General features: G+C 47.4%; 1 protein-coding gene across 1 annotated transcript; it reads left to right on the top strand.

Moving 5' to 3' along the window:
* The first annotated feature begins 246 nt into the window (after positions 1–246).
* Positions 247–20626, top strand: DPH7 (diphthamide biosynthesis 7). The gene is made up of 10 exons (XM_046682169.1): positions 247–270; positions 2496–2894; positions 3621–3754; positions 4146–4233; positions 6134–6225; positions 6650–6822; positions 10937–11006; positions 11133–11198; positions 11449–11621; positions 20106–20626. Exons 1-10 carry the CDS (start codon positions 247–249, stop codon positions 20555–20557), a joined length of 1671 nt encoding a protein of 556 aa, XP_046538125.1. The 3' UTR covers positions 20558–20626.
* The last annotated feature ends 184 nt before the right edge of the window (positions 20627–20810 follow it).

The following is a 20810-nucleotide window of genomic DNA, read 5'->3' as shown; positions in this document are numbered from 1 at the left end:
GTGTGTCCTGGAGAACAGGACTGGGGAGACAGATGATGGCAGTGTGCAGAGAGCAGGAGGGATCAATCCTCACCCTGAGGAAGGGGTTTTCTGAAGGTGAGAACTTCACATGCCCTGCACGTTTTTGCCGAGAAGCTCCCCTTTGCCCCTGTGTGGTCAGGTGGGGCATATTTTCTTCATTGGGGATGTTTTTGCTGCATAGATAAGGTCTGCTCTAGGTCCCTCCAGATCCTAGGCTAGGCAGTAATGGGGGCTCTGAAAGCTATCGAGGTAGGGAATTGTGTGATCCTGAGAGAGTGCTGGCCCTAGAGACAGCAGCTGGCATGAGCCCTCAGGACTTTCCCAGGGCTGGGGTAGCTCTTGCTTCCAGAGGCCAGCTCTGGCCTGGATTGTTGGCATGGTGTCCTATGTAGACAGGCATGTTAGGGTTTGGTGGCCAGGCACTCCAGCCTGTGTACATTCCCTGACCAGCACAAATTATTCTGCAGTCAGCTGTTCATCAGAAAATCACATTGAAGGGGAGGTGCCCAGGATCTTTTGGCTGACCCATAGAATGCCATGCTGGGTCCCGATATCAGGTTGCTCTCTACTGGGTCACGTGGCTCATCTGGGATAGCCTTGACCTGGGGACTGCTATCTAACATGGCCACCAGCAGTTGGTGGCTGTCCCTGTGCTATTTGTTAGAGAGCCCCACGTCTGTGCTGGTGAAGGGCTCTGGGCCGGGGCTGGGAAGGGAGCCGTAGGGCTCTGGAGTTTGCCCGTGCAGCAGGGCCTCCTGGAGCAGATGCCATCATGAAGGTGCTGTGGGGTCCAGACTTTTTATCCGTTTGCTTCCCTTGTCCCTGATCTGATACGCAGCCCCTGGCTGCTTTTCTCATGGCTCCAACCTCTTGCTCTTTGTAGACATACATCTGAGAATGTCTATGAAAGTTCAACATTTAGGTAGTCAGAACACAGGGTTTGTTTCTCACCTGTTCGGAGTGAAGTGTGGGGCTGCTGGCCTGACCATTTTTTGTGCCAGATCGACATGTGTGGTTGAGTCAGTTCAGAATGTCCTGGTGCTTCCTGAACAGCCTTTCCTGGTGCTGTGCTTCAGCTGCCGTCTGAGATGCTGACTCGTAGCTATATTTCTGGCCATAGCCTTGCTTCAGAACTGCAGGCTGAATAGCAAGGCATCCATGAGGATTTCGTTCAACAGGTCGTTTTCCTGGAGCTGCCATAACAAACTGGGTAGCTACAAACAGTAAAACGTATTGTCTCGGCTCTGGAGGCCGTCAAGGTGTTGGCAGGGTCACGCTCCCCTAAAAGGCATTAGGGCAGGGTATTCCGGGCCTCTCCTCACTTGTGGCAGCCTCAGACCTTGTAGGTGCATCATACCCATCTGACATCTTTGTATTGTCTTCCCTCTTTGGGTGTCTGTGACAAAGCAAATCTCCCCTTCATGAGGACACAGTCCTATTGGATTAGAGCCCACCCAAATGACCTCATTTTAACTGGATTACTTCTGTAAAGACCATTTCTAAAGGTACATTCTGAGGTACTGTGGGATAGGACTTCAACATATCTTTTTGGGGGGGACACAATTCAATGCATAATGTCCAAAACATGCCTTTCCCAAACCTGTCCTTTAGAGCACACTAGTCTTTTTATTTATGTTTTCCTCTTCTCCCCAAAGCTCCCCAGTACATGGTGTGTATTCTAGTTGTGAGTGCCTCTGGTTGTACTATGTGGGACGCTACCTCAGCATGGCCTGATAACCAGTGCCATTTCCACACCCAGGATCTGAACCCGTGAAACTGGGCCGCAGAAGTGGAGTGCATGAACCTAACCATTGGGCCAGGGGGCCAGCCCCTGCACTCATGTTTTTAAATGGCGTCAGCACCTACTCAATTTTCCAAATCAGATGGGAGCTCTGCTGGGCCTCCTCCCTCACATCCTAAATCTAACTGGCCAACAGACCCCTGCCCCTTGGGCCCACATACTCCCCCTCCTGCCCTCTGTCCACCTTCCTGCCCAGCACCCTACCATGGGCTCTGCAGCTGGTCCTGTCTCCTTAGTCCCCTGTCCTCGCCCACCCACGCGCCCCAGTTCTTGCCCTATGGGCAGCCCCTAAAGTAGACATGAGGAGGGCAGCCAAGGCCCAACCCCTTTGGGGGGATCGTGGACTTCGCACACCCCCGCTTCCAGCGCCCGGCTTCCCTCCTGCTCCCGTTTCGGGGTCCAGCTACCCCACGATTCCCCGCGGGACTCACTCCGTGCGGACTTGGCGGTCCCCTCCCAAGCCCCTAGTCTCGCCGGCAGGGCCGGGCATGCACCCTGCCACGTGGGGTCCGCCGGCCGGCAGGGGGCGCGGGAGCCCAGCCTCGCGGGGTGGTGGCGGTGGCCGGAAGTCCTCCCCGCCGCCCGGGAGGAGTCAGGAAGCGACTGCGGAAGTGGAAGAAGTGCGATCCTTGGGCTGCGGTGTGCGCTGACCCCTTGGGTCCCGGGCCGCTAGCCTGAGCCCCGCTCTCCCCGCCGCCCCGGCCCACTGGCCCTGCGACCCCGCTCTCCCCGCCGCCCCGGCCCACTGGCCCTGCGACCCCGCTCTCCCCGCCGCCCCGGCCCACTGGCCCTGCGACCCCGCTCTCCGCGCCGCCCCGGCCCCGCGCCGCCTCCCATCCTGGCCTCGTCACCCCGCCTCTGCCGTCCGGTGTCCTCCACGTCGGTCCCCACCGGGTCCTTCTCCGACTGCTGGGCGACGGGCAGCCGCGTCCTCCTGTTGCAGACGGTGGACACGGAGTACACGGCGGACTCGGTGGAATGGTGCCCGCTGGAAGGCTGCAGGCACCTGCTGGCCTGCGGCACCTACCAGCTGCGGAAGCCAGAGGACCAGCCCGCCGACCCGGAGAGCAAGGTGCGCGGAGCCCGCCTGGCTTCGAGCTGTCTCCACCCTGGGGCTCGGGTCTGCGCTCCCCAAGTGCCGTTTCCCCAAAAGCTAAAGTTCCAAACTCCTCACGTAAGAGGTCTCAGGAAGGGCGAGAAAAGGCTGTAGAGAGGCACAGCCGACCTCAGGCTTTGGGATCTCTGTCTGGTCTGCAACGGGGGAGGTTGAAAGAGAAAAGTCTCCTGTGGAGTGGCACAGGAGATGAAGCTACGACATTGGCTTTGTGGCCAGAAGGTAGGCTAGAAACGGGCATCTTGAAAGCAGAATGTCGTCCCTGTGCAGGTGAGGCTCGAGCTTGTGGATGAAGTCTAGAGGAAAGAGAAAATGGAATTTCCTGGGAGCTATACCTAATCTCTTGAAGGCGTCTGCGCGGATCCCAACCAGGCCTCCTATAAGAGTGTGAGCTGGCTCTGGAGCAGCAGGCCGAACCCAGGACTGTCCAGGCGAACTGGGTCCTGCGGTGACCCTTAGCATAGCTGTTCCGTGCCAGCTGTTCAGAAGGAGCAAGTGCTGGGTCCCACAGAGCTTGTCTCCCTGCTCATTAGTCACATGCAGGAGAAGAGACAATAAAGGGTGCTGCTTCCAGGCAGAGTTCCAGACCCTTAGCAAACCTTTTCTTTCCCTCAATCCCTTTTTCCATCCTTTGGGTTCCTCAGTATCTATTAGGGTAATCAGAACACATCTGTGTTTTTGTAGAGCGGACTGGACATAGACGAGCCTCAGGTCCGTTTAGGACGTCTCTACCTGTATAGTTTCAATGAGGACGGCTCTGCTTGCCCCCTGGTTGAGATCCAAAGAGGAGATACTTCTGCAATCCTGGACATGAAGTGGTACGACAGTAACAATCCCACTTGTGTGGGGTTTGTCATGAGTATCTTTTCAGTTAGCCAGGGAGCCTGATGCCTGGCAGCATGCAACAAGATGAGGAAGCCTCTGAACTTTGGATGCCTTTATTTACTATCCTGCTCACCTCTGGGCACTTGGATGCTTAGACTTGGGCTCATTTCCTTTGTCAGTTTTTGAGCCCTAGAGTTAGTATCAGTCTGGGAAGTGGTGTTAGTTTCCTGATTCGTAAGCTGAGGAAACTTTTTGGTGCAGAATTGTAGGCTCCAACCTGGTTTTGGAGCTGAAATTTAAATAATAAATTACTGGGGTGCATAATGCTCTTCTGTACTCTGGGCATATCCCATATTCTGACTGGCATGTGAATTCTCTCCTCAGGTGCCACATCCCGGTGGCCGGCCATGCCCTCTTGTGTGTGGCAGATGCTAGTGGATCCATAGAGCTGCTCCGCTTGGTGGGATCCGAGGTCAGTGACTGGGGCCAGGCTTTGTGGGGGGTGGAAGGAAGCTGAATGGAGAGGGTTTGGGAAGGAGGCTGGGCTGATACGAACATTCTTCTAGGATAGTTTCTGCTCAGTGGTGAACTTTATCATAGAACATTTGAAGGTAGCATGTAGTCTATTTTAAATTATTGGGTTCTGCATCGAACTCCAAGAGGAGGTCACCTTTGTGTAACCGGCTGAAAGACTGAAGTGACAGGCACTTCATTCACCTGTCAATGGATTTGAAAGTTCTTCCGTAAGGAAAGCCTGGACCAGCATTCTTGAGTTGATGATTCTGGGGCTAAGAATAGCAATAAATTTCCTATGTAAAAATGGTACAGTGGCCCCCCCTCACCATAAGCATACATTCCAAGATCCCCAGTGGATGCCTGAAACTGCAGATAGTACCGAATCCTACATGTACATACTTAGAATAAAGTTTAACTTATAAATTAGGCACAGTAAGAGATTAACAATAATAACTAATAATAAAATAGAACAAGTTTAGCAATATACTGTAACAAAAGTTAATATAGATTTTAGCAACCTCAGCATGTGATTTTTTTTCTTATCCAGAACTTTCATCTATTCACTTAAAGGAAGCACTTTCTGGCTTCTCTTTGGCATATCTGAGTTGCTAGCATCATTGCTCTTGCGCTTTGGGGCCATCATTAATTAAAATAAGGGCTACTTGAACACAAGCGCTGCGATACCATGACAGTCGCTCTGTTAACTAAGTTGGCTACTAAGTGACTAATGAGCAGGTAGCATATACAGTGTGGATCCGATGGACAAAGGGGTGATTCACATCCTGGGTGGGACGGAGTGGGACAGCACAAGATTTCACACTGCTCAGAATGGTGTGCAACTTAAAACTTATGAATTGTTTACTTCTGGAATTTTCCATTTAATATTTTTGGACCGCAGTTGACCGTGGGTAGCAAACCACAGATAAGAGGAGACTAGTGCATTTGTCACTGATAATTAGGAAATCGTATGATCTCTGTGTGAATTTTTCCAAGAATTTGACAGTGATCCTGCAGTATGCATTTGCAAAATGACTGCATCTGAGTGTGGGGGAGGGAGGGGACAGGGAAGTCATATAGTGAGTGGGGTGAAGTAAACAGGCCACAAGACCTGACTCTGGGAGGGATCCACACTGACATGACTGCTATGAGTGGGATTGGAGCAGAGGTCCAGCTTGCATTAGATTCATGGCAACTGAGGGCTCATGTGGAAAGGGGCTTGTTTCATACCAGCTGAGAGAAGCAACCCTGTCTTAAGAATGAGGGAGGAAATATCTGAGGAAGTATGTGGGCCCGTAAATCAGAGTTCAAGGCAGGAGCAGATACACCCAAGAGAGGACCCTGATGAAGCAGCCTGCTTGGAGCCTGTTGACAGAGTTAAGCACTATCCAGATTGTTCAGGTAATGAAAGCTTACGTAGATCTTAGAAAAGAGAAACAGCATTTTAATGGCTAGTTGTGGCTTCTGAAAGGGAAACCAGAGGAAGGTTCCCATTATCTCCTCGCTGGATTCAGAACACGCGCGCATCCTTGGAGGCCTGGGGAGATGGAGAGTGTGTCCCAGAGGTGCTTCCCGGAGCCTGCAGAGTTGCTGTCGTAGTGTCTAGGAGTGCATGGGCAACAAAAGCTGAGGGCCCTGCTTCCTCTGAGGTCGTGTGTGGGAAAGCCCTCCCGCAGGTGTGTGAGCTCCTGGAGGTAGGGGCCAGTTTTCCATTGTCTTCAGGTTCTGCTATGAATGAGTGACTGAACTTGGTTCCCCCAGCAGTAGATGAGGGAACAATGGCACACCTGAACTGGAGGAGCAGTTTTCTCAGGGTTCTGGGCTGTTTCCCTTAGAATGCGTTCCTTTCTCTCCAGTAGAATACCTACACACTGCAGCCGTTTTCCACGTTCACCCTGGACAAGCACTGTCTGGCCTTGTCCCTCGATTGGTCCACTGGGAAAACTGGGAGGTAAGGGCCAGCGTTGCTGAGGAGTCTGAGTCTTTCCTCTGAGGATCCGTTCCTATTTTCATGCATGCGAGCCTTAGGGCCACCTCTGCCAGGCTTGATTGTGTTTCCCAAACCTGGGAACATCATGACGAGTCCTAATCGGAAAAGAAAAGAATCCCAGCCTTTTACATGAAGAGGGACAGTTCTTTCATCAGGAGGAGCCGACACAGGTTTATTTTGACAAGCTAGGTGGTAGCTTTGGTCTCTGCCAGCTGTCCAAGCTGGCCTCTTAAGAGGCATGTCCATGTCCCAGGTCTATGGAGAACCTCTCCCATGACGTGTTTTAGGGGAATAAAATGTCACCAGTTGAGAACTAGAAGAGGGTGATGAGTTTGGGTCAATGAATAAAGTTCAGCTGGTTTCTCTGTTGGTTCTCTGTGTCCAGAGCCAATGACCAGCCCTTGAAAATCATTAGCAGTGACTCCAGAGGGAAGCTCCACCTCATACGTGTGAACGAGGCGGGGCCCAGACTGCATGATGTGGCCACGTGGCAAGCCCATCACTTCGAGGCCTGGATTGCTGCTTTCAATTACTGGCAGACGGAAATCGTGTATTCAGGTTTGTGCTCCTCCGCTGGGTGTCACCCCATGAGGGGGGGAGCCAGGTGGTCATCACGGCCCCTTTCTGGAGATGTGCTGAGGGAAGCACACTGGCACGTGTCAGGGCCGTGATTCTGGACATGCTGAGATCTTGAAGGCCTTCTGTGGAGAGGGTCTATTCTGGGATGGAAGCTGTCGTTGGTGCTCACCACTTAAGTGTTCCTCTGGAGCCCAGTACGGCTTGCTGCAGGCCTTGCAGCGTCTGGGGAGGCACGGAAGCCAGTGCTGGAGCAGCAGGAGCCCTGCTTCTGTGGTGCTCTCAGTGTCAAATCCCTTTGCTGTCACTCTCAGAATCCAGGCAGAACTCCCACACTCTCTGCCTGGCACTTCTGGGTCCATGTTGACTCTGTCCCGTTGGGTTTCAGGTTTGTCTGCTCCCTTTTTGGGTACAGTTTACCTTCCCAAAGAGAAGGAAGTGTGGGAGGGGTAGGATTAACCTCCTGGCATTGGGAGTGGCATGTATTTGGGGGATGCTGGTGTGGGATGAGAAATAAACAGAACCAGTGGCTCCAGGAATGAGAACACATCGGTCAGCCTCTCTCACCCCGGTGCACATAAACTCATGGGAGGGGGAGGTGTTGGTCTCTGAGAGAAGACAGAGGAGCTGCTGAATTTTCAGAGAGGCAAAGAAGAGGCCTGACCCTTCGCCTCCTTCTCTGTCCAGTTGCTGGTCGTGTGCTGAATGAACTTCACACTGAGAGGTGAGGTCAGGGGTCTTCCGTTGCGGTGTCAGGAAGCCGCCAGACTCACCCCAGCCCGGCAGAACCACTCTTCCTGAGGTCTTCATTGAGGACCATGGAACCCAGTTCAGTAGGGGCCTTCAACTCTGTCTTAGTTGGCCCCTCAGCAGCATTCAGCGTGCGCCCCCGATCCTGGCATGCTCTTTTCCCTGGGTTGTCATGACACCGTGCTGTCCTGACTGTCCTCTCCTTTCTGATGGTTCTGCATTCTGCTTTACTGTCTCCTTTCCCTCTGCGTGAAAGTCATAATTGTCCTCTGGCCTCTGTCTGGATCCTCTTCTCACTCTGCATTGTTCCTCTCTGGACTTACTGTCTCTCTTGCAGAAACAGCTGCGTCTTGGTTGTTTAATCAGACCTGTTTTTCTAAGCTCTTGATCCATTTATCTTGCCAGCTACCCAGTAGTCCTGCGAGGGTGCTTCCCGGGCCCACGGTTCTGGAGCTGAGCCCGTCACTCCCTGTGTCGCCCTGTTTGCACGTCTGCCCCTCCCTTCATGTCCTGAGCCCAGGACAGGGTCTGGTTGCCCAAGGCAGACATCTCTGCCCTCAGTCCTCCAGTGAGTCGGAGTCCTATTAGTTTATCTTCTAACCCTTTCTCAGAATTGGCCATCTCTTTCTCCCTCCACCTGTCCTGGCCACCCTCTCATCTTGTTTGTCATAGCAGAGCACTAAGTGATAACCCTGTGTTAATTCCTGACCCTTTCCAATCCGATCTCCACGCTGTAGCCAGAGCGATTGTTTTAAAGACACGCAAACTTTATCACACTTCACTCCTTGTTAAACCCTTTGCAGCTCCCATCCAGAATATTTGTTGAAACCCCCTCAGCCTTGCATATGTAATCAGGTCCGTGCCTACCTTTCTGGCCTTATTTTGAGTGACTCCTCTTTGTTCTCAGTCTTCTTTTCCTCAAACATTCCATGTTCTCTCTAATCTCAGTGTTTGATCACATGATGTTTCCTTCACGGGTTAATCTACTTTTCTGGCAGAGCTCAGCTTAAAATCTTATCTTTAGAAATGCTGGCCAGGTCTGACCCCCTGTCATTGCTCTCATGGCACCCAGTGCTTATCCTAATTATGATTATGTGTTTAATGGTTATCTTCCCCTGAGAGAGTCTTTTCTGCATTATTTGTTATTATTTCTGCATTATCTGCACAGCTTTGAGGAGTCTCAGTGAGAGCAATAAAGATTTAATTTTCTGAGGTCTCTCATTCTTGGGTAAGTTCTTGTACTTTCAAGTGTGGCTGATTCAGAGCAAGGATCTAATGGGGTGATGACATAACTCAGGAGCAATTCATTCATTCAGCGAATGTTTACTGAGACCTACTGTGACACCCTGTCTCAGGTGCCGGGGAGACATCAGTGAACAAGACAGACAGTGGTTCCTACTTTCCTTCAGTTCACACTGAGTATGAGGAGATGGACAGTGAACACTAAGAATACTGTGTAATAAATAAGGAATTGCACAGTAGGTCAGAGGTGATAAGTGCTTTGGAAAGAAGAAAGGTAGAAAGGGTGAGGGATCAGGGCACTGCAGGCAGATGCTGATAGTGCTGTTATAGAGTGTCATCACAGTAGGCGAAGGCCCTAAGGCAAGAGAGACCCTGGTGTGTAGAAGAGTAGCAAGTAGCCAGTATGGCCAGAATGAGAGGAGTGAGTGGTAGAGTAGAAGGTGAGATCAGAGATCACAGGGCCTTGCAAGGCACAGGAAGGACTTTGCCTTTTGCTCAGAGTGAAATAGGAGCCACTGTGAGATACTGAAGAGAAGAATGACATTTTAGGACTTATATTTTAAAATTTAAGAGGATCTTTTTGGCTAATGTATTGAGTATAGACTGCAAGGGGGAGAGGGCAGAACCTGGAACCTAGAGACCTGTCATCCAGGTGAGTGATGAGAATGACTCAGACCTAGTTAGGAGCAGTGGAGATGAGGAAAAGTGGTAGGACTCTGGATATGTGTGAAGGTAGATCAACAGGATTTCCTGGTGGAGTGAATGTGAAATGTGAGAGAAAGAGGAGAGTCCAGTGTGTAAAGAAGCCACAACCAGTTCTCTACTAATTTGTCACAGAATGGCAGCTCATATTTGATGCTTGCCCACAGACTTTGTGCCAGGGTCGACTGATTCTGCTGGTTCATTTAGTCGTACATCCTGTTCATCCCCTATCCCTTCTGTTACAGGGATCTGTAGATGGGTGGGTGGGTGGATGGAAGGTGAATGGGTGGGTGGATGGATGGATGGACAGATGGGTGGGTGGGTGGGTAGATGGATAGAAGGTGGGTGGATGGATGGTGGATAGATGGACAGATGAGTGGGTGGATGGCTGACTGGAAAGTGGGTGGGTGGGTGGCGGGTGGATGGCTGGCTGGAAGGTGGATGAATGGTTGGGTAGGTGGGTAGATAGATGGATAAGTGGATGTATGGGTGGTGGATGGAAGGTGGATGGGTGGGTGGGTGGATGATGGATGGATGGATGGATGATAGATAGGTGGTGAATGGATAGGTGGATGGTGGATGGATGAATGGATGGGTGTGTGAATGGATGAATGGTTGGGTGGTTGGATGGATGAAAGTGGATGGGTGGATGAATGGTGGATGGATGGAGTGGTCAGGTCTAGGTGTTTTTCTTGTTTTTTGTTTTTGCTTTTGATTTTTGCTTCTCTTCATCCTCCTTCTGGGCCCTGCTCATCAGCTTTTCTTCCCTTCCTCAAGTTACCGCTGTCTCCCTATATCTTGGTGGTGCTTTTCTTCGGAGACTGTTGTGGATCAGGGCACCAACTCTCCTGTTTTCCTGTTCTTTCAGTTCCCCTAAAACAAGCGCAGAGGTCCTTTTTACTGTAAGATTACAAAGAACATTTCCCTTTAAAACACATGAGGGTGTCCTGAAGGGCTGAAGGTTCCAGAACCATAAGAAGTCCTTGTGTTCGCTACCTCCTACCTGCAGTTCCTGTTCAGAGTTCTTTGATATGGCAACTCTGGTTCACGGCAGCCAGGAGCATTGACTGCTGGGGCTTGAATAGAAGGCAGTTGAGCTACACGTGACCTGGTAACTCTACCCCTGTAACTTCCTGGTCTTCCCTTTATTCCTATAGATGTAGCCCATCGGTCTTTCCCTTCTTCCCTGCAGGCACCCTCTTCAAGTCTGAAGACACAGTTATGGCACAGGGTGACTGTTTCTGGGGTGCTGTCTCTGGGGCTCTTCTGCCTCATGACAACCTGAAACCACCCAGGAAAAGTCACCCATGGGAATTTCCTCACAGACATAAATTCCCTCCCTGAGAAATGGCCACTTCCTCTCATCGATGCCATTGTCACTGGGTGTTTCTGTTTCCACAAGGTGGGGACGATGGCCTTCTGAAAGGCTGGGACACCAGGACCCCTGGCACATCTGTGTTCACCAGCAAGAGGTAAATCATCAAGGGGCCAGCATTTGGCATGAAACGCCAACTGTCCCTGTCCCTCCTCTGTGGACTTACCACTGGAGGAGTGCCCCTGCCTGGGCGCTTGCTCAGGCCTTGCCCTTTTGTTTATAGACACTCCATGGGTGTGTGCAGCATCCAAAGTAGTCCCCATCGAGAGAACATCTTGGCCACGGGAAGGTGAGTCCACTAAAGTTGGTTCACAGGGTCCTAGCATCTCTCACTCCCTTTTCTCGTGTTGACCATTGCAATGTTCCATCCGGCCGGCTCTCAAACCAGAGTGTAGTATCTGGGTTTAGGGAAGGGGTCTTTGTCCTAGAGGGATGAGTGGGATGGGTCTCCCCAGGAGGTGTTCCCTGCCACCTAGGGGCCTTGGGGAATAAGTGGGCATTGGCTTTCCTGCATGCTTTCTCTAATTGATTGGTTTCAGCTATGATGAGCACGTTCTGCTGTGGGACACTCGGAACATGAAGCAGCCATTTGCAGACATGCCTGTGCAGGGCGGGGTGTGGAGGCTCAAGTGGCACCCTTTCCACTACCACCTGCTCTTGGCAGCGTGTATGCACAACGGCTTTAAGATCTTCAACTGCCGAAAGGCAATAGGTGAGTAGGGGACCCTTGGCAGCTGAGGCTCCCAATTTCCTGCCCCCTCGCTCTACCAAGCTCTTCCTTCATCCTCCCAATATTCCCAGTGTCACACCCTAGGCCTTACCATGATCCATCATCGCACCAACTCCACAATCTCAGTTTCAAGCATTCTGCTAACTGTGGTTCTTACATGACCAGCTCTGTTATTCTAGAACCTTCTGCATTTTAGCCATTCTCTGACCCTATTGGGACCTCTAGTCTAGAAGTGTTAGCACTTGTCACTTTCATGATCATCCTTGGCCCACCTTCTGCCATGTTCTTCCTGCCTGTGGACAGTGTGGTCTCCATGGGCTGGTATTCCAAACATGCCTGAATTCTCTTCCCTTGCTCCCTTTCTCACACTCTCTGGGCAGAACCCAGCACTGGTCAAAACCCAACTCTGCTTATGCCCGAGCCACAGAACGTGGCTGGAGGGAAACAGTCATCCTGCGGGGTCTCACTTCAAGTTTATGCTCCAATACGTCCTCGGAATTGCTAGGTGAACCATGGCCTTTCTCTAGCCAGTAATTCTTCCCTGTCAGAACGATTTCATGTTTTCCTCTCTCTTCTCAAACCCCCAACACCCCATTTTCCCTCCTCGTTCTCAGTTCTTGATCTCCCCTACCCCTCCTCTGTACAGACACCCCTTGCCTGCCCACCATTGCTCCTAGGTCAGTCTCAGCTTCGCCCTGGGCTGTCCTGAAGGATGTCCTTCTTCTTCTGTACCTTCAGTTCTTCTGTCTCTTCTGCGTCATTTCTGTTAGTTGTATGAACATGCTCTAATAGTTCTCATCTTCAGACAACTTGAGGTCTTTCTTCTTTTTTCATGTAGGTATTTACAGTGGTAAGTTGTCCCCTGAACACTGCTTTTGCCACATGCCATATGTTTTGGTATGTTGTATCTTTATTTTCATTCTTCTCAAAGTATTTTCTAATTTCCCTTGTGATTCCTTCTTTGACTCATTAGTTATTTATGAGTGTGTTTAGTTTCCTCATTTTGCTAACTGTCCTAAATTTCTTTCTGTTATTGCTTTCTTTTTTTCTGGAGGGGGATGAGGGACATTGGCCTTGAGCTAACATCTGTTGCCAATCTTCCTTTCTCCTTTTTTTCTCCCCAAAGCCCCAGGACATAGTTGTATATCCTAGTTGCAAGTCCTTCTAGTTATTCTATGTGGGATGCTGCCACAGCATGGCCTGATGAAGCAGTGCTAGGTCTGCACCTGGGATCTGAACCAGCGAACCCCGGGCTGCCTAAGCAGAGCACGTGAATTTAACCACTGTGCCACCCAGCAGGCCCCCTGTTATTGATTTCTAATTTTACTCCGTTGTGGATTCTTTTTAAGTTTGCTGACACTTGTTCTGTGGTGCTTCCGGAGCGTGCCCCGTGCTTTTTGGAAGAGTGTGCTCTGCTGTCATGGGCAGGGTGCCTGCAATGTCTGCTCAGCATCCTGTCTCCTTGCTGATCTTCCATCTGGTGGTTCATTGTTGAAAGTGCAATATTGAAGTTTCCAACTGTTAGTGTTGAATTGTCTTTCCTCCCTCATTTCTGTAAGTTTTGCTTGTATTTTGGGGCTCTGTTGCTAGGTGTGTATGTGTTTATAACTGTTGTATTTTCCTAGTGTACTGACCCTCTTATCATTATGAGGTCCCCTCTTTATCTCTGCTCACTTTTTTGTTTCAAAGTTCATTTCGTCTGGTATCAGTAGAGCCACTCAAGCTCTCTTAACGGTTGCTGTTTGCATGATGCATCTTTTCTGATCCTTTGCCTTCTGTCTCTTCATAGCTTTGGATCTGAAATGTGTCTCCTGTATCAGGGTATGCATTTTTGTCAGGAACATTACAGAAGTGAGATTCTGCCCTCCTTCGTGTGCTGCGTCAGGGCACCTGGTGCCACTCTGTCCCTTTACTGCCGATGTTAATGCGATCACTTGTGAAGATGGTCTCCCCTGGGGTTCTCCATCACAAAGAATTACAAAGATCCCCTTTGTCATGAATAGCAGTCTGTGGTGAGAGTCTTTGCACCTGTGTTCCTCAGCAGACTTTCACTCAATCCGGTGATGACTCTTGACTGGATAAATTATTGCTGTAAGTACAAGATGGTGATTCTCTATTATCATCCTTTCTACATTTTTAAATTAATGTTCTTTTGTAAGGAAGAGCATTCTTTTCTCCCATATGTCTGTCTGTATTTAATATCCATAAAGATTCATGAATTTTTATGTTATTCAATTGGTCATAATCCATTATTGCCATTATTCGTTATAATGTTCACATTGTCCTAGAGTTTTCCCATGAAAGCCCCTTTAAGCTGTCTCCTGTGTCCTTTTCACACGTCTCTGTTGATTTTTGAGTACTTCCTTGCTTTTTGGCACAAGATATTCCAGGTTCATTTTGTGTTTTACCTCTCCTATACCTGGAATCAGCTGTTCTCCAGGGAATCCTGGATTCTTAGCCGCGAGTAGTGTTTAGAATCAAAGATCTGGTAATTAGTTGTCTTGTAATACTGGGATGTCATGTGTACGTGTGTGTGTGTGTGTTAGAACATGAATTCATGTTGATGGCTCTAATTCCATGCCAACTTTCGCCGTCCCCATTCTGCATGTGTCTCCTTTCTCCAGGGAAAACTCTGGCTTCCACTGAAGGTTTACTCACATGCTTAACTTTACAGAGTGGCCACTGGTGTCACAGCAAAGCAAGGCTGAGAAGCAAATTCAGGATACTCTTGCAGTTCTCTTTGTTAGAATGATTTGATGTAGTCAAAGTACTGTGTTCAAAAGTTACTTGGATTATGTTGGGTTTTTTTTTTCCTGTGTAGTTATTTGAAATACAATTAGGTCCCTTTTTTTAAGGATTTTTTTCTTCATCCTCATTGATTTAATTTTTATCTTTTGAATGTGTAAAACATTAACAATGTTCTAGAAATTAAAATTACATTAAGAAGTATGCTCAGAGGAATATCAGACCCTCCCCACCTTAGTCCTGCTCACCTTTTATAGAGAACCCATTTCATTAGGTTTCGGTTATAATTGTGTCTTTTTACAAAAATAAGCGTATACACATATATATACATATTCATACTTCTCCTTTCTTATACAAAAGATACACTGTGTACACTTTTTCATGCTTTGTTTATTTCATTTAAAAATATATCCTGGAAGTCAATCCATATTGCTTCATAGAGGTCTTTGTTCTTTTAAAGTTATATAGTACTCCATGTAGTGGGTATACCATATTTTTTTCATCCAATTTTCTATGTGAGTATTCGGGTTATTTCTAGTATTTTGCATTTATAAATAATGTTTCCTATGTATCTTGTTTTGCATATGTATTTTCATTTTGTTGGAGGTATATCTTTAGGGTTACTGCCTAGATGTGGGATTGCGGGGTCAAAGGATCAACATAGGGGCTGGCCCAGTGGCGCAGTGGTTAAGTTCGCACATTCCGCTTCTTGGAGGCCCAGGGCTCAATGGTTCGGATCCCGGGTGCGGACATGGCACTGCTTGGCACGCCATGCTGTGGTAGGTGTCCCACATATACAGTGGAGGAAGAGGGGCACAGATGTTAGCTCAGGGCCAGGCTTCCTCAGCAAAAAGAGGAGGACTGGCAGTAGTTAGCTCAGGGCTAATCTTCCTCAAAAAGGAAAAAAAAAAAGGATCAATATATATCCAATTTCATTATCTCACCAGCCACATATGAGAATGCTGGCTTCCCTACAGCTTTGCCAACAGAATATGTTGTCCAGTTTGGGGATTTTTGCATCTGACAGGTAAGAAATGGCATCAGAGTAGTTTAAATTTGCATATCTGAAATTATGAGTGAAATTGAATATTTTTTCTTATGATAAAGGGCTGGTTTTATGAATTATCTTTGTGTATCTTTTGCCTGTTTTTCTCTCTGGTTTCTGATCTTTTTTCCCCCTTGGTTTTACAGAGTTCTTATATATTACTGGCAGTAGCCCTTTGTCTCTGGTGTATATTAGAAATATTTTCTTTCAGTTCTTGATTTTGCCCATGGTGTTTTTTTCTCCCATGCAAAAGTTTTCTTTTTTCTTTTAATGTAATCAAATTTATAGATTTTGTTTTCACTGAATCTGGATTTTGAGTCAGTTAAAAAGCCTTTCCCCCACACACTCAGTTTATAAAGGAATTTACCAGCGTTTTTCTTCTCATGCCTGTATCATTTCAGTTTTTGCAGTTAGAACTGTTTTCTGGTGAGGAAGATTGTCCCTGAGCTGACGTCTGTGCCAATCTTCCTCTCTTTTGTACGTGGGACGCGCCACAGCACAGCCGCTGCTGCACGTACACTTAGCTGCTACAGCCCTGGGCAGGCCCCTACAGTTAGGACTTTGATCCAGGTTCTAACATATGGTGTGTGGAGCTGTCTGAATCGAGATGCCACCTTTGTATGCTCACTTTCCATGTGTACTTACATCAATTTCTTGTCTTCCTACTCTGTCCCCCTGGCCAGGGTCACATGCTTTGATCCTGGAGCTTCACAGTGCACTTGTAAGAACAGGCTTGCTACCTCCTCTCACTCTTCTTTTTCAAGGACTTCTTGACTATTACTATATTTTGAACTTGAGCATCAACTTATCTTGTCCCAAAAAAAAGCTTATTGGCTTTTTCTTTTCTTTTCTTGGTGAGGAAAATTTGTCCTGAGTTAACATCCATTGCCAATCCTCCTCTGTTTTTGCTTGAGGAAGACTAGCCCTGAGCTAACATCTCTGGCAGTCTTTGTCTGCTTTATATGTGGGAGGCCTCCATAGCATGGCTGATGAGTGGAGTAGGTCTGTGCCCAGGATCTGAACCCACAAATGTGGGCCACCAAAGCAGAACGAGCAGAACTTTAAGCACTCGGCCACAGGGCTGGCCCCTTATTGGCTTTTTATAGATAGGATTGCATTAAATATAAATTAATTTTACAACTGACTTATTTTATCATCTGGGGTCATCTTATGCAAGAAAAGGGATATCTCCATTTGTTCAAGTCTGTTCTTGTATCTTTCAGAGGGTTTTAACATTTTTATATATATACATTGTACATTTCTTGTTAACTTCATTCCTAAGTAGTTTATCTTTTTTGTTGCTGTTGTGATGGGGTTTTCTCTTTCATTTTATCTTCTAAATGGATACTGTCTGAGTATTTGAAAGCTACTGTTTTTTTGGTTAGAAATTTCGTATGCTGCTACCTTACTAAATTTCTTGGTTTCTGTTAGTCTTATCATTGATTCTCTGAGTTTTCCAAGTAAATATCATGTCATCTGCAAAAAGATATGGTTTTATTCTTTATTTTCCAATTCTAATGCTTCTAATTGTTTTCTCTTGTTTCATCCACTGATATCTCCAATACAGTTTCAGAACGGTGAAGGGCATCCTGCCTTTTTTCTGACCTTGATGGGATGTGGTTACCATTGAGTATGATGATGTATGAGGGCTAAAGTGTGTCTATTTTATTATATTGCAGAAGTATCCCTCAATTTCTGTTTTCCTGAGTATTTTTTTAAAATCAGGAATTGCTGAATTTTTGTCAAATGCTTTTATAATATCTATTGAGCTATGTTATTTTTCTCCTTCAATAATTAATATGGTAAATTTTATTTGTGGATTTCCTAATATGGAATATATTCCTAGAATAAATCCCACTTGATTATGGTATATTATTTTTTTTATGTAATATTGGACTCTGGTGATATTTTATTTAGGATTTTGCACTAATGTTGAAAGGTGACAAATTTTCTTATGTGCTATTTTTATTAAGATTAGGTATCAGCATTATCTTTGGTTCATGTTAAAATCAAAACCAAAAGTGTGAAAATTATTCTTCATTTTCTCTTCTCTTGATTAATTTATATATCATTTGGATTGTCTTTTCTTTGAAGATTTGGTAAAATTCTCCTGTGGACTGTCTGGACCTGATCTATTTTGCATGGTAGTCCCTTGATAACTTCCTCTGCGTTTTTCTCTGGAAATTGGTTTGTTTATACTTTATGTCTCTACTGGGGTCAGTTTTGGTGAACTGTATTTTCCTAGGCTATTATTAATTTCATCTACATTTTAAAATTTATTTGCATTAAGATGTGTAAAGAAGTCACTTGTGATTAAAAAAATCCTCTTTAATGGTTATTTCCCCTTTGTCATGTTTTACTTTATATATTTATGCAAATATACAAATATATACGCAAAGTTCTCTCTTTCTCCTCAGTTAGGTTAGCTAGGGCTTTGTCATTTCTTCTGTAAAGAAGTGGGGTTCTAATTTTTTATTAGTTGTGTGGTTTTTTCTCTTCTCTACCTCATCGCTCCCACCTTTGATCTTTGTGGTTTCCCTCCTTGTGCCTCCTTTGTTCTTTTTCTAGTGTTGCAGGTTGGGAATACAATTCATGTAACTTTATTATTTTGCTTATATTAATTTAAGTGTTTTTATGTCTGAATTTTTCTCTGATTTAAGCATATTTTTAGGTTCTGATGTGTAGTACAGTGATGCTCTGCATAATGACATTTGGGCCAATGACAGACCGCATGTAGGACGGGGGTCTCGTACGATTAGTCCCATGGAGCCTAGGTGTGCAGTGGGCCCTACCATCTAGGTTGTGTAAGTCACTCTGCGATATTCGCACAGTGGCAGAATTGCCCAAGGACACATTTCTCAGAAGGCATTCCCGTTGTTAAGTGACACATAACTGTAATTTCATTTTCCCTTTTTTTTGTTTTTTAAGATTGGCACCTGAGCTAACGACTGTTGCCAATCTTTTTTTTTTTCCTGCTTTTTCTCCCCAAATCCCTCCTGTACGTAGTTGTATATTTTAGTTGTGGGTCCTTCTAGTTGTGGCATGTGTGGCATGTGTGGCCGCCTCAACATGGCTTAATGAGCAGTGCCATGTCCGTGCCCAGGATCAGAACCAGCGAAACCCTGGGCTGCTGAAGCAGAGCGGAGCACATGAACTTAACCATTCAGCCACGGGGCCAGCCCCTCATTTTCACTTTTTAAAAAGGAATTTTGTGATTTGAGTTTATATTTCCCCTTTTACGCAAGTGTGGTTTAGTAGAACGTTTTAAAATTTCTAAGTGTAAAGACTTTTTTTTGACTGTTATTAATTTCTAGTTTTATTGCATTATGATTAGAGAGCATTGCTTATACTATTTCTCCTTGATGGAATTTTTCAATCCTTTGTTGCCTAACATGATCGTTCTGTTTGTGTTTCACATGCACTTGAGTAGGAGATGTGCTCTCTGTTACTAGGTGTGCTATTACTGTGCAGCCAGAAGACCTGCTGTATTCACTGGGTTACCTGGGCCTGGAAGGGGTCCTGGCCAGGAGCAGGCGCTTTGAGTGGTTGTTGGATGAAAGACTGTTGCGGGCCCTTATTGTCCCAGCAACCCCATCTCTTGATCTTGTCCAGGCGTTAACAGAGGGGCAAGGATGGTCTCCTGGGGAGCTTCCTCCAAAGCATGTTGCCCGAGCACCTCTCCAGCTGTCTGTGGTCCAGCATCTGGCTTCTCTGGAGCCCCCTCTGCCCAGGTGCAGCCCTGGGTTAGGGAGTAGGATCTCCTGTGTCATGGTTGTGTTTTTGGCGTGTTTTCTAATTCCAGCATCGACCTAGTCTGTGCCTGGCCTTTCCTTATCACTGCTCATTCTGATTGCAACTCAGAGACTGTGGCATTTATCCCTGTACTTGGGAGGCAGCAGTGGCCACCCTTTCAGTGTTGGGGCTGTCCAGGCTCACTGAAGACCTGAATAGCCACCGGCTTCCAGCTGGTGACAGTTTTCTAAGTCCACATCCCCAGCTCACTGGCCACTAGTTTTCCACGGCTGCTCTTGCCAGCCTCAGCCTTGCCCTGGACCCTAGACCACCTCAGGGTTGGCGACACTTCATTTCTTTTTCTGGTCAAATGTCACTCTCAAACCTTCTACAGCTGGTACCATTTGGAAGGAGCTCTGACTTCCTTCCAGTCCCGCCCTCAAAGTTGCCATAGCAACTCACCCTAAGGATAACTGCTCATGTGTAAACTCTTGAATGACTCCTTTCCAAGCTAAAATCCGAATTCTTTAATAGAGCATGCTGAGCTTTGCATGATTTTGACCCTCCAGACATGTGTCACCACTCGACAGCCTTCAGCCATGTCCGCTTGTTTGCAGTTCCTCACACACCAGGTTTTTTCTACCACTGTACTTCACAATGTTTGTTCCCTGTTTCTCATACATCTGTTTCCCTCCCGTCTGGCAAACTCCTTTATCCTTTGCTTTCAGTCTTAACTGAGAGGCTTTTGCCAAGTCCTCTGACTTGGAAAAGCACCCTTGCACGTGGGGTTCTGTGTCCTCTCAGGCACACACAGTGGTTGCTGATGAATGAGCAGCTGTTCTTGGCAGAGTCTCCCTTTGAGGGTGGGCAGGGACCATTAGTTGGGGTGACAAGACTGACTCTGGGTAACATTGCATTTCCCATGTTCTCCTGTCTCACTCCAGAGGAGAAGCAGGAATCATACACAGTCTCTGTGTCTCAAACATTGCCCAACTCACTGGTGTATGGAGCTGACTGGTCCTGGCTCTACTTCCGCCATCTGCCACAGACCCAGCAGTCATTCTGCTTAGGGTCCTTTCCCTGCAGCGACCCAGAAGCCGGAACAACAGAAGTCTGTAACCAGAAGGTTGTAGGCCAGTCACCTGCACCCTCTTCTGATCATTTAGCAGACAATGATGGAGAGGGTCGTACTAGACTCCAGCGGGGAGGCAAACCGAGGTCTTCTTTCCAGCTACTCACAGAGAACTCAAAGAGCAGCGGCCAGCTGCACACTGTGGGGTCGAAAATCTCTGACGACGACCCCCGTCTGGAAGGAGCAAACTCTGACAGCACTCTTCTAGCCACATGCTCCTTTTATGATCACGTTCTTCGCCTCTGGAAGTGGCAGAACAGCTGAGCTAGGGGAGAGGCTGCTTGGTTTGAAATAAAGACCATTTCCACAAATAAAACCAAGAGTGCAACTTTACTTTGTCTGTGAATGAACTGCCCTCAGACCATCTCCTTGAGATTCTTACTGCAGTCTCTGCAGGTTACTGTGTGGGGCTCCTTGCATCTTATGGAATCTACAGTGCAGACAGTTAATAAGCCCTTGGCTTCTCTTCTAGAAACCTGTCTGGCTGGGGCCCTTGAAAATGGTGATTCTGTCTGGC

The sequence above is a fragment of the Equus quagga genome, chromosome 1 (genome assembly GCF_021613505.1).
Source record: "Equus quagga isolate Etosha38 chromosome 1, UCLA_HA_Equagga_1.0, whole genome shotgun sequence".
NCBI lineage: Eukaryota > Metazoa > Chordata > Mammalia > Perissodactyla > Equidae > Equus > Equus quagga.
This window is presented reverse-complemented; position numbering and strand designations above follow the sequence as displayed.